The 12,684-nt window shown below is 46.7% G+C and overlaps 1 protein-coding gene across 2 annotated transcripts in view; it reads right to left on the bottom strand.

Moving 5' to 3' along the window:
* Nucleotides 1-2,180: 2,180 nt before the first annotated feature.
* LOC111551563 (cytochrome P450 27C1) overlaps nt 2,181-12,684 on the bottom strand; it is a 29,695-nt gene continuing 19,191 nt past the window's right edge. Inside the window, exons 4-8 of one of the 2 annotated variants that reach the window (XM_023225567.2) lie at nt 12,370-12,533; nt 8,329-8,495; nt 6,787-6,865; nt 6,109-6,312; nt 2,181-3,158 (exon numbers count right to left, since the gene is read on the bottom strand). In XM_023225567.2, the coding sequence (XP_023081335.1) occupies nt 3,042-3,158; nt 6,109-6,312; nt 6,787-6,865; nt 8,329-8,495; nt 12,370-12,533 (731 nt within the window). In that variant the 3' untranslated portion in view covers nt 2,181-3,041. The remainder of the gene's footprint in view (nt 3,159-6,108; nt 6,313-6,786; nt 6,866-8,328; nt 8,496-12,369; nt 12,534-12,684) is intronic. The other variant, XM_031936407.1, reaches the window with a different exon arrangement.

The following is a 12,684-nucleotide window of genomic DNA, read 5'->3' on the forward strand; positions in this document are numbered from 1 at the left end:
AAAAACTAGCCGGGCGAGGTGGCGGGTGCCTGTAGTCCCAGCTACTCAGGAGGCTGAGGCAGGAGAATGGTGTAAACCCGGGAGGCAGAGCTTGCAGTGAGCTGAGATCCGGCCACTGCACTCCAACCTGGGCGACAGAGCGAGACTCCGTCTCAAAAAAAAAAAAATTATCTCTTAAATGTCTTTTTAACAAGTGGTTTATTTGAATCTGATTCAAACAAAGTCCAGCACTATACTTGCTTAATATGTCTCCTATATTGCTTCATCTGTAACAGTTCTTCCCTCCCCTTGGTTTTTTTGTTTTTTGTTTTAGATACGGAGTTTCGCTCTTGTTGCCCAGGCTGGAGTGCAGTGGCGTGATCTCAGCTCATCACAACCTCCGCCTCCCAGGTTCAAATGATTCTCCTGCCTCAGCCTCCCAAGTAGCTGGAATTACAGGAGCCTGCCACCATGCCTGGCTAATGTCTGTATTTTTAGTAAAGATGGAGTTTCACCATGTTGGCCAGGCTGGTCTCGAACCTCTGACCTTAGGTTTTCCGCCCGCTTTGGCCTCCCAAAGTGCTAGGATTACAGGTATGAGCCACCTCGCCCGGCCCCTCCTCTTGTTTTTTGCCTGTCACGTATTTGCTTTGTTGGAAACCCGAGACATTGGTCCTATAAACCTCACTTTATTCTGGATTTTGCTGACTGCATCCCCATGGGGTTTGCTTGTTTGTTTGCTTGAGATGGAGTCTTGCTCTGTCACCCAGGCTGGAGTGTGGTGGCAGGTCACAGCTCACTGCAGGCTCAACCTCCTAGACTTAAGCAATTCTCCAGCCTCAGCCTCCCACATAGCTAGGACTACAGGCATGCACCACCACACACAGCTAAGTTTTTTGATTTTTAGTGGACAAGATCTCACTGTGTTGCCCAAGCTTGTCTCAGACTCCTGGCCTCAAGCAATCCTCCCACCTCAACCTCTCCAAAGTGCTGGAATTACAGGTGTGAGCCACCACGCCCAGCCACCTATGGAGTTTTGACATCTCCTTGTATACCACATGTCTCTTATAAACCAGTAGCGAACCTAGAAACTTGTCCAGCTAAATCTCCATTTCTTTGGCACGGATGCTTCCTGGGTGGCACCCTGCACTTCCTGCTACATCACACCAGGAGGCCCCCGTGTCTAGCTCCGGCTGCTTCCCTTCCTGTTCAGTGAGACTGAGCAGCGGGCGCTCAGTCTCTTCAAATCGCTTCAAATCGCTTATTCTCAATATTTTACTTCAAATCGCTTATTCTCAATATTTTAAATTTCAGTCTCAAACAGAATGCAATTTCGTATAGTTTATAAAACTTAATATATGTATACTGCTACCTCAAAGTAATCAATCCAACGCTTGGCCAGTTAATATGACCTAATTTCACATTTACCTGTACACTTACAGCATTCATACAAGAGTGATTCTGCCATCACACAGAGATTTCAACTTTATTATATACTTTAACAAAAATGGTATGTGAAATGGATATTATGTCTATTTACTTAAGGGTTATTTTGGAATGACTTACTAAATGCAAAAAAAAAAAAAAAACTATATGGCCTATATTAGTAGGAAAGTCATTTTTGGAGCAGGATTATGTAAAAGGAATTACGGATTTGGGAATGTGCTGTTTCGGGCATGATGACAAGGCAAGAGTATCAGGAAATTACGGTGCTTCCTCTTAGCAACTACTGAGCAGCAGGAAAGGCAACAGAACTCAGCAGGACTCAGCACTCCTGGAGCCACGGCTTCCCTGAGAGCCTGGCACAGGCACACAGCTGGGTCAGGGTTCTCGTGTGGATATTTAAAATAACAGCATCAAGATAAAAATATTGTCGTATCTGTAGCGTCTCTATTTGTGTATTTATTTTTCCTTGAAATAAAAATGTTCTAAAGTTACATTGTTTTCCATGCTGCCCGTTGTATTACCTCTCACAACTTAGGCAACAAAATTTTACGTAGTCATATTTCCAGTTCTTATATATCTGCTCTACTCCGTATTTAGATTTGGTTAGAAAATCTGATTATTCTTGATTTCACCAGGAGCTTTCTTTTTTATTTCTTCCAAATAAAAACTAATAGTCAACTTCATCAGGCATTATGACTAGAAAATTAAGCACTCGCGGAGAAAAAAGTAAGAGTACAGTCATTTTATTTCATTTTATTTTTGAGAGAGGGTCTCACTCTGTTGCCCGGGCTGAAGTGCAGTGGTGCCATCATAGATAGCTCACTGCAGACTCAACCTCCTGAGCTCAAACGATCCTCCTGCCTCAGTCTCCCGAGTAACTAGGACCATAGGTGTGCACCACCACGCCTGGCTAATTTTTGTATTTTTGGTAGAGACAGGGTTTCACCATGTTGCCCAGGCTGGTCTCGAACTTCTGGCTCACACAATCCTCCCACCTTGACCTCCCAAAGTGCTGGGATTACAGGCGTGAGCCACCGCACCCAGCCAGCCCTTTTAAGTTTGAGCCCTTTAATAGGATCTAAATCTGGTGCTCAGGATAAAATGTCACCTTTGGTGCTTTCTTCCCATAATTACAGTATTACAGAGGCATTCTTAATGTTCCCTCTTCAAATCAGAAACAGCAAGTTGAAATTGCCTCCAACTTACTGTTGATGGCAATTTGAGCCCAGATGCCAGTATTAGAGAACATATACTGGAGAACTGAATATGTAAGTAAACCACCATTTCCCTATACAAGTAAATGCATAGGATACTGCCAGTCATTAAATATTGAGTCTAGCACAATGTATGAAGCACAAAATTTCAGTGCCACTGGTTTTTAAACAGCTGTTTCCCCCAGAGAAAGGGCAACCTCTGGTCTGCACCAGTAAACAGCAACCTTTTTACATTACTTTGCATAAAGATTTACAAGTGTCCCAGGACCTGGGAGGCCAGTCTATAACAAGACAGCCTCCAGCGACTTCGCTTGCCTTCTCCACGGTGATCAGCAACACACAAATAGCCACTGTGTGTCGGCGAGCTGGTCTGCTACGTCAGCCCAGGTTTAAAATCCAGGCTTACTTTCTGTTAACGAATCGTACATGGATGGGCCCCCCTGGCGCCAGGAGCCCGTGGGTTTTTGCGTGAACAGCTTTAGTCTGAGAAGATGTTTTGATCTCAAAATGTTGAAGCAACTAAGAAGAGAAAGAGAGAGAAAGGGTCAGAATTGGGACAGCAGAAAATTCTCAGTGCTCCCTGAATGCTTTTACTCTTCCTGTGGCGGCACTGGGCTGCAGAGAGCCCAGGCTATGAGCACCCACATCCAGCTTTTGGAGGCTACAGAACCTCTGGGTCAGCGGGAAGCCTGCTGTTTGGAAACAGATTTTTAGATCCCGTACCAGAGCCTAGCATGTCCACTGAGCAGCTGTGCAGCCATGAGACAGAGATGCAGGCAGATGCTCAGATGACTTAAGTTTCATTTGCCATTTCAAATTCTAACTCTGTTGCTTCCACTTCAGGTCTAGATGAAGAAGCCATCAAAGGAGCATGGGGAAATGCGGAACAAAGTGAAATTCCGGGTTTCCTGCTGGTTCCGAATCTGCAGCCACTTCAGAACCGGCCAGAAACAGAGGCGGAGAGAGCTGAATCCTCCAAAAGACTTCATCATGCTAACATCCTGAATTTAAATATTCTTGGTTCATACCTTTGATTCAATTTCTCATTTCTACAGTTCAAAAGCAGAACCAGCCCTGCCTCCCAGGATAAAACTGGAACGTACCTACATGGTGAGTTTGAAAGAACACCAAAGTATCCATCACCCTAAAGCAATTATCTTGCCCACCGGCCGGCCAGGGCTTGATGTTCAAAGTCAGTCCTGGGCTTAGGAATACAGGTAACCTGCTCTAAAGACTTCTGTCCACGGACAGGCTCCTGGGAGGAAGGGGGCCTTGCTTTCAGCCCATTTGGACAGGGCAGGGGGCAGATGAGCTGGTGACACCATAGTCTCCTACCCCTACTTAGGACCCAGGCAGTCCCCGCCCTGCCCTTCCTCTCTCTCCAGTTTTGTCTCCCAGGCAAAGAAGCTGCAGCCAGGATGGGCTAGGGCTCTAGGATGGAGTACCATGGTGTGATCACGGCTCTCTGCAGCCTCAACCTCCTGGGCTCAAGTGATCCTCCCACCTCAGCCTCCTCAGTAGCTGGGACTACAGGCATGCATCACATCTGGCTAACTTTTTAATTTTTTTTGTAGAAACAGAGACTTGCTTTGTTGCCCAGGCTGCTCCCAAACTCCTAACCTCCAACGATCTTCCCACCTCTGCCTCCCCAAGGCCTGGGATTATGGGTGTGAGCCACCACGTCCGGCCTCTAACACTATTAGAAGGGGAGGTAGAGCTCTCCGCAGAGCCTAATTTACAATCAGTTGTGCTGGTAATAGTGAATAGTAATGAAAAAGGAATGAATGATGAGATTGTTGATCTTGGTTCGTACCTTTGATTCCATTTCTCATTTCTATAGTTCAAAAGCAGAAGCAGACCTGCCTCCCAGGGTAAAACCGGAATGTACCTGCACGGTGAGTTTGAAAGAATACCAAAGTATCCATCACCCTAAAGCGACTATCTCTTCAAGATAATCTCTTTAAGATATCTCTTTTAAGATAATTAAGAGTCAGGCAAGGCACCAGGACTCAAGGGTCAAGCCTTGCAATGGGGACCCAGGTGTAACTCACGCCTTTGTCACTATTAAAGAAATGAGCTGAACAACATGTCTTCAGGCAGCTCCATCACATGCTGGCATCTGGGTGAATCAGCCTCAACACCCAACCCCCTCGTGCTGACCTCTCAGAAACACCTGCTCATTCCCACATGGTAGAGGGAAGACTCACATGTGGGTCTCCTCACATCAAGGCCAACGTGCCACACAGTATTTTTTTCTTTTCTGAGTGGTTAGTTTGTTGAAAAAATTAAAACTAGGCAGGAGACAAAAGACAAAAAGCACTGCCCCCCAATGCTCGGGCAACGATGAAGCTCCCAAACCTCGGGCCAAGGTTTCCCGTCACTGAAACAGTCTTCTCCAACTTGCAGCAGAGGCTAACGGGTGGAATTTCCTCCGCCATTGACTTTTCTTTTATAAAATTTCCTTCAGGTATTATTTAGTTCCTGCTACAGCCTGAACCCAGATACGGTGAAAACCCAGAATTATGTATCTTCACGTGTGAGGTGTTCTCTAACAACACCCAGGGCTTCCTGATGTTTCACAACCTAAGAAGCTCGAGAACCAGTGCTCCGTGTAAACGGTTGGCTCGGTTAAACAAAGGAGACCAGCAAGAGGGCCACTGTGCCTTTCCCGGGGGGCCTGCTGCTGAGGGTGCCTGAGAGGCCAGCTCCTAACTGCAGACCCAGCCACTAGAGGTGGAGGTGGGGTCCCCAAACCCCATAGGGCCTTGCGTAGACCTCCAGCGTTTCTCAGATTGTAGCCATGCACCACACCATCGTCATCGGCAGCAGCAGTGGATGCCCCACCCCTAACCCACCAAACCCGCGACTCTGCAGGCAGGGCTAGAAGCCTGCCTTGTAAGGCGCTCCCTGCTGGTTTTATGCTCCCTAGCATTTGAAGACCATTCATTTGACCCCCGCTTCCCTCTCTCCCAACCTGCTGTGTGATGGCAGGAGAGCTGCGCTCTGGGCCCCCGACACCCCCAGTGACACACACCCCATCCAAATCTTCAGGCTGTGGACTGTCGTCCACCCACACGATTCCAAGGAAGGAGTGAAGCAAGGCAGGAGGCCATGGGGTTGAAGTGGCTGCCATGGTTGGGGGGCGGGGTGGGCACGGGAGATGGGGAGTCATTTTCAAGGGATTTCACGCAGAGCTCTTGTTTTTGGATAGGGCCTCACTCTGTCGCCCAGGCTGGAGTGCTGTGGTGTGATCAAGGCTCACTGCAGCCTTGAACTCCTAGGTTCAAGTGAGCCTCCCGCCTCAGCCTCCTGAGTAGCTGGGACCACAGGCGTGAGCCACAGTGCCTGACAGCTCTTGCTCTTAAGTTTCCAAAATCGTGTTTTCTTTTTAACCTGGAAGTCTTTATCCAGTTGAGCCCAGTAGAAAGAGGCCAAACACAAAGGCCAACGTTTGGCCTCCACGCCCTACCTGGATCACGACGAGGTGAATCTCCAGTTCTGCAATTCTCCGCCCTATGCAGCTGCGAACCCCATGACCAAAGGGGATGGATCCAAAATTGTCAACTCTGTCCAAGTCTCCTTTCCGCAGCCAGCGCTCAGGCCGGAACTCCTTGGCCCGAGGGAAGTTCTCATCCTGGTACGATGTGGCATAGTGGCAAAGGGCCAGCTGGGTCTGAGGAAATCAGCGATGACACAAAAAGGATAAGGAGCAGAATCACTCGAGAGCAGGGCAGGGCCCAGAGCCCTGGCAGGACATTCTCCCGGGATGCTCCCTCCCGGGGGCCGCCTGGATCTACTCACACCCAGGATGGCAGCAGCTCCCTCCCTTCCCGCTCCACAGTGCACACCAAATGTCACTGCAACCACTGACAAGAACATCAAGCCCTGCAGAGACTCTCAGCAGTGACTGGCTACTTCCACACGGCCTGGGGAGCAGGCCAAGGAGCATGGGCGGCCTTGCTGGTGAGCAGTAAGTTTCCAGAACTTTGAGATCACATCATCCCCTTCCTTCCTCCCAACACCCCATCTTCATCTTAAAATACATGCAAAAGAAAAGGAAACCTATTGATCTCTGCTTAGGGACAAAGCAGATTCCAATTCAACCCCAACCTGCAAGGCCTGGCCACCCCTATGTCCCCAAACTCACGCCTTTCGGAATCAGATACCCGCCAATAACCAGGTCTTCCTGGGTGACCCGGCCGTTCCCTGGCAGCACTGGAAACAGCCTGCAGAAGAGCCAGCAGGGACAGGAACGGTGTGGTGACTTTCACAATATTTTATTGAACATTCAGAACCTCGGATATATTTCCATTTCCATTAAAAATTCTTAAAAAGTAACACATGATACTTTTTCAACTGAAACATTTTGCAAGGACCTTTGTGGCTTCTTTGCTGTCTTGCTTTGCCAGCAAGTATTCTGAGGAATGTGGAAAAGATTCCCAAAGCAAAACGTTTGCAAAACACAAAGCCAAGTCTTTCACATGCCATTGTGTTTCCAGAAGGGAAAATTCCAAGTTTCTAATATTTTATGCGACCATGGGACCACTTTATCAAGAAATAGTTCATAGGACTTAAGACCCCATGAAATGCATTTGGAGAAACGGCATTTCAGCCATCAGGTTGTCTCAGAAAACACTGAATAAAACTTTAATTGATAAATACCAATAAACCCCACAGCCAGCTCCTGTTTTTTCTTTTTTTTTTTTAATTTTGAGATTGAACAGCGTGCTCTATAGGTTGAGGTCATTATCAAGTCAGCTGTGAAAGATTTCTTTAGTACATACTGCAGAAAACAAGCTTTGCTCTTTGTCACAGCACTTCCTCACAGAGGATGCCGTGCTTTGGGGAAGGGATGTCATCTGTCCTTAATCCCACCTCCTACCCAAACCATCCCCTCAACCCAGGACAGCCCACATCCCTCCGGCTTTCCCCTTTGTCAGGAAAGCCCTGTCTGGGAGTAAATGAGCCTCACTGGGTGGCTTCTCAACCCAGATGAGGACATTCGCACAAGAACCATGAGGTTTGTACCCAGGTCTGGAAATCAGCAGAACACCCAAACTGTTTTCCTGACATATCGATCTTGTTTCGTGTTATCTTCAGAGGAACAAAGTTAAAGGCCGTTGACCCAGGCATATGTTGGGAAACCCCCAATAAGCCAATTGGCTAAAGCAGGGACAATATTCAATGACTGCTCCAAAAATCTTTTTTTTTTTGAGACAGTCTTGCTCTGTTGCCCAGGCTGGAGTGCGGTGGTGCAATCTCGGCTCTATCACCTGGCTTCAAGTGATTCTCTTGCCTCAGCCTCCCAAGTAGCTGAGACTACAGGCACCCACCCCTACACCCGGCTAATTTTTGTATTTTTAGTAGAGACGCAGTTTCACCATGTTGGCCAAGGCTGCTCTTGAACTCCTGACCTCAGGTGATCTGCCTTGGCCTCTCAAAGTGCTGGGATTACAGGTGTGAGCCACTGTGCCCAGCCCAAAGATATTTACAGAGAACAAGGATTATGTCGATCCATAAAATAGAATGGTCTTTCTGCTATTCTGACAAGAGCAGAGGAAAAATCACAGTCACGAACGTCCTCATCCTAAAGAAGTCAGTCATTGAAGGCAGTTGGAGACCTTGTTACGATAGAGAACCAGGGACGTAAGGGACACAGTTTGTTGATAGATTCTGGCGAGCCTTTTACCTCAGGGTTTCCTTAAGGAGAGCTCTGACCAGCGGGACCTTGGGGACATCAGCTGCAGTTGGAACATGCCTTTCCCCTAAGTTCTTGACAATCTCCCGGTACACCGTCTGCTGCACTTCTGGGTGCCTTGCCAGGAGGTACACTGTCCAGGACAAGGTGAAGGACGTCTAAGGAGAGAAAGCGGCAGACACAGGCAGGCAGTGGGTAACACCAGGACTGAAACAGACGCGGTGGCAGGTATGAAGTCCCCTGGGAATACACACAGCTGCAAAGTCAAACTCTTCCAATTCCATATAGCACTTAATGTCTTACTGAAACGAAAGACTGTTTCCTTAATTCATGGCAAAAAAAATAATAATAATAACTGAACACATTTGGCAAGTGACATGGACTCTATGATTCGTGTGCTCCTGTCATGAAGAGCCACAGGAAACATGATCCTGGAGCTTTTTTAATCACTGAAGAGCAGTATGTCAGGGACGCTGTGGAGCCTGGAGGATCTGCTGGGACTTCGTGTGACCTTCTTTGCAGGGCTCACTCGCTGTGTGCCAGAAAGGGTCTCAGGCTGCCCCCCGGCATCCCCAGGCCCAGGAAGCTGGGCCCAGCCCACTCTGGATGCCCTAATCTAGATATCGGAGTGCACAGGGGATCGATCACTAGTTAGCCATCGTGTCCTGCCTTCATTGAGGAAGGTCCACACAGAGCAAGTCAATAGCTTGTCTATACAAAGCAGTGTGTCTTTTTTTTTTTTTTTTCGGAGTCTCCCTCTGTTGCTCAGGTTGGAGTGCAGTGGTGCGATCTCGGCTCACTGCAAGCTCCGCCTCCCGGGTTCCCACCATTCTCTTGCCTCAGCCTCCTGAGTAGCTGGGACTACAGGCGCCCGCCACCATGACCACCCAGCTAATTTTGTATTTTTGAGTAGAGATGGGGTTTCACCATGTTAGTCAGGCTGGTCTCAGACCCCTGACCTTGTGATCTGCCCACCTCAGCCTCTCAAAGTGCTGGGACTACAGGCGTGAACCACCGCACCTGGCCAGCCATGTCATTTTTTATACCTCTCCTCAAACCTTTCTACTTATTGAAAATCATTGTTTTATTCTCGTAGGTCCCAAGATTTTCACTAAAATCAATAGTATCATCTATGGGGCTACATTTCACTCTCTTGTAAACAAGGAAATGCCACAGTATAAAGGCCTTTCTCTTCCACCAAAAAAAAAAACACCTAATTTAAGCAGGCAATAATTGATATCATTTTCTTGTAGAAGATACCACGTGTTTTGGAGGGCAGGCCACTTGTATATATAATAGAATGTGCAAGGTCTTATAAATTATAAAAGATTACTTAGATGCTTCCTATCAAGAGAATAGAAAACTTCTATTAAAATCACATTTTTACGGAAACAATGTGGTATATCCATACAATGGAATACTACTCGGTAATAAAAAAGAATCGGTTACTGTTATATGCCACCACATGGATGAATCCGAGTCATTCTTCTGAGTGCAAGAAGCCGGATGCAAAAGACAGCATACCATATGATTCCATTTCCATCAATGTTTAGAAAAATGTGGCAGTGGTTTCATAAATGGTTCCATCTGCCAACAATCTGTATCGCATTATGCAGTTTAAATGGAGTTGACTGTGCATAAATTATGCTGCAATAAAATCATACTAATTTTTAAAAATCAGTATGAAGTTGTAAGAATGTGTCCCCTGGCTTCTACTGTAGGATGCTAAAAGGAACGGCTGCCTTCTGAATGCCACCTCATTGTGATGTTCTTAGTTACCACCAGGGGGCAGGAGGCACAAGCTCAGTGACCAGGTCATTCATTCATTGATTCACTTTTCAAGCAGTGTCTTAATTTGAGCAAATCCACACCATCACATTCACATAGTTAAGTAGAATCTTCATTGATTGTATCATTTAGTTTGCATTGAATTTATATACATTTTGTTTTATTGTTGCACAAGATCCAAAAGAATAAGGAGTTTATGCTGTGTATGTGTGTTTTTGTTTTGTTTTGTTTTTTGCTTTTACATGTTTAAGTGACATTATAATAAAAATAAAGCCTTGAGGCTTTTTCGTCCCTTTAAGATGGAGGTCTGTGCAGGGAGTGCCTTATTCAAGGCTGGGAAGCACCCGTGCAAAGGAAAAGCTTTCAGATAATGAGCTTGGTTGTTTAGTTTTGCCACCTGTTAATGAAGTCAACGACTGCTACCTTGGAGGAAGCTGTGAGACAGGCAGGGTGTGCATGGAATGCTTTGGAAACAGCGAAGTGTCACTCACTCTAAATTCTCACTTTCCACCCGACCACCAGAAGCACCCCAGCCCGCAGCTTCCCCAGTTTCCGGCCAGAAATTTCATTATCTTCCACCTACTGAAAGCATCAGCCTAGCTCCTCCCTGTTTTGCCACTTCCTTTTAGCAAATTTTACAACTGCTCTGCACCTGTACCTACATGGGGATCATTTTCACACATATCCTATTAATTGTATTATATTATAAATGTGTTTTTGAAAGGAACATGGCTCCTTATCCCCCCTGGACCATGCCACTCCCAGCCAGCCAAGAAACCCATGTTAACTACCTAGTGTGTTGCCTCCACGCCCTGCCCTGTGTTCATGCAGTCACGGACAGATGTGCACACGCACACAGCCGGGAGGGGGCGGTGCCGCTGCATCTTACTCACAGGACAAGGTATACACGCTGGTCTGCCTCTTCCTTTCCCATCGGATAGCCTGTGGGATCCCCCCAGGTTAATGGGCAGTGCTCTGTCTCATTCTGATATGAACCCTCCCTGGTTCCAGTGTATCATTGATCTGCCACACTAGTGGGCTGCATTCACAGGGAATTTGTTGATACACACACACACACACACACACACACACTCTCTCTCATCAACCAAACTGCTTAAGTTTACTTTCTTCACACTGTCTTTAGCAGGTTTTGGTTTTGAAGTTATGTTGGCTTTATGTAACAAATTGAGGGATGAATGAAATGAATTCTTGGCTTTATGAAATAAATTCCACGGCCTGGAATATTTCAAATGATAACTAAGGTTTTTAATGTCCATACCCTCTTCATTTGTGACATTATGAAACAATGACAAAATGTTAGGAATGATTTGTAAACTTTAAACATTTATTATCATTTTGTGTGTGTGATATGGAATTTTGGTTACGCTTTTCACAGAAATCATTATGCGCCTTACATTTAATATACAATCATGCATCGTATAGGGATGCTTTGGTCAATGATGGACCCAATATACAACGGTGGTCCCATAAGATTCTAATGCCACATTTGTACTGTAGCTTGTCAGTGTTTCAGTATGTCTGGATACACACATACTTACCACGGTGTTCCAGCTGCCCACAGTATTCAGTACAGTAACATGCTGTACAGTTGTGTAGCCTAGGAGGAATAGGCTCGACCATGCAGCCTAGGTGTCTGGTAGGCTACCATCTAGGTTTGTGTAAATACACTCTAAGATGTTCACGCAATGACAGGACCACCCAACAATGCATTTCTCAGAACAAATCTGCATCATTAAGCGATGCGTGACTCCTCACGCAGAGTTTTCTCCTCCTGGAGCCCCTCAGCAGTGCAGCAGGTCTAGTACAAACACGAACAGTGTGCTAAACAAATCTGCCTTAAAAGTAGACAACAGCCAGTCGCAGTGGCTCATGCCTGTAATCCCAGCACTTTGGGAGGCCGAGGCAGGTGGATCACCTGAGGCCAGGCGTTCAAGACAGCCTGGCCAACATGGTGAAATCCCCATTGCTACTAAAAATACAAAAAATTAACTGGGGATGGTGGCAGGCACCTGTAATCCCAGTTACTCTGGAGGTCGAGGCAGGAGAATCACCTGAACCTAAGAGACAGAGTTTACAGTGAGCCGAGACCGTGCCATTGCACTCCAACCTGGGTGATACAGTAAAACTCCATCCTCCCCCGCAAAAAAAGTAGACAACGTCCATGAGATGGTGAGGAAGGAGTTATCATGTGTTGCTTGCTGAGAACCAGGACCCCAGACTCACCGTGTCGACGCCGGCCAGCAGCATCTCAGTCACGTTGGCGTAGATCTCCTGTAGCGTCAGTGCCTGGCTAAGGAAGAGGTATGTGAGAAGTCCGCCGCTCACCCTCCGGCCTCGGTCCGTTTGGTACTGTATGTCCCTCAACTTGTTGTCAACATGAATTTGGCCTGTTTGAAAACAGTATTTCTTTTGAAAGGAGTTTGGGTTGACAATCATCTTTTCAGTCTCAATGCCCCCTGTCCTCCCAGTAGCTTAACTAAACCAGTGGCAGGTGACAGAGGGTAAGGAAACCCAATTTATCTAATGTCAACCTGGGAG

This window comes from Piliocolobus tephrosceles, chromosome 11 (genome assembly GCF_002776525.5).
Source record: "Piliocolobus tephrosceles isolate RC106 chromosome 11, ASM277652v3, whole genome shotgun sequence".
Lineage (NCBI taxonomy): Eukaryota > Metazoa > Chordata > Mammalia > Primates > Cercopithecidae > Piliocolobus > Piliocolobus tephrosceles.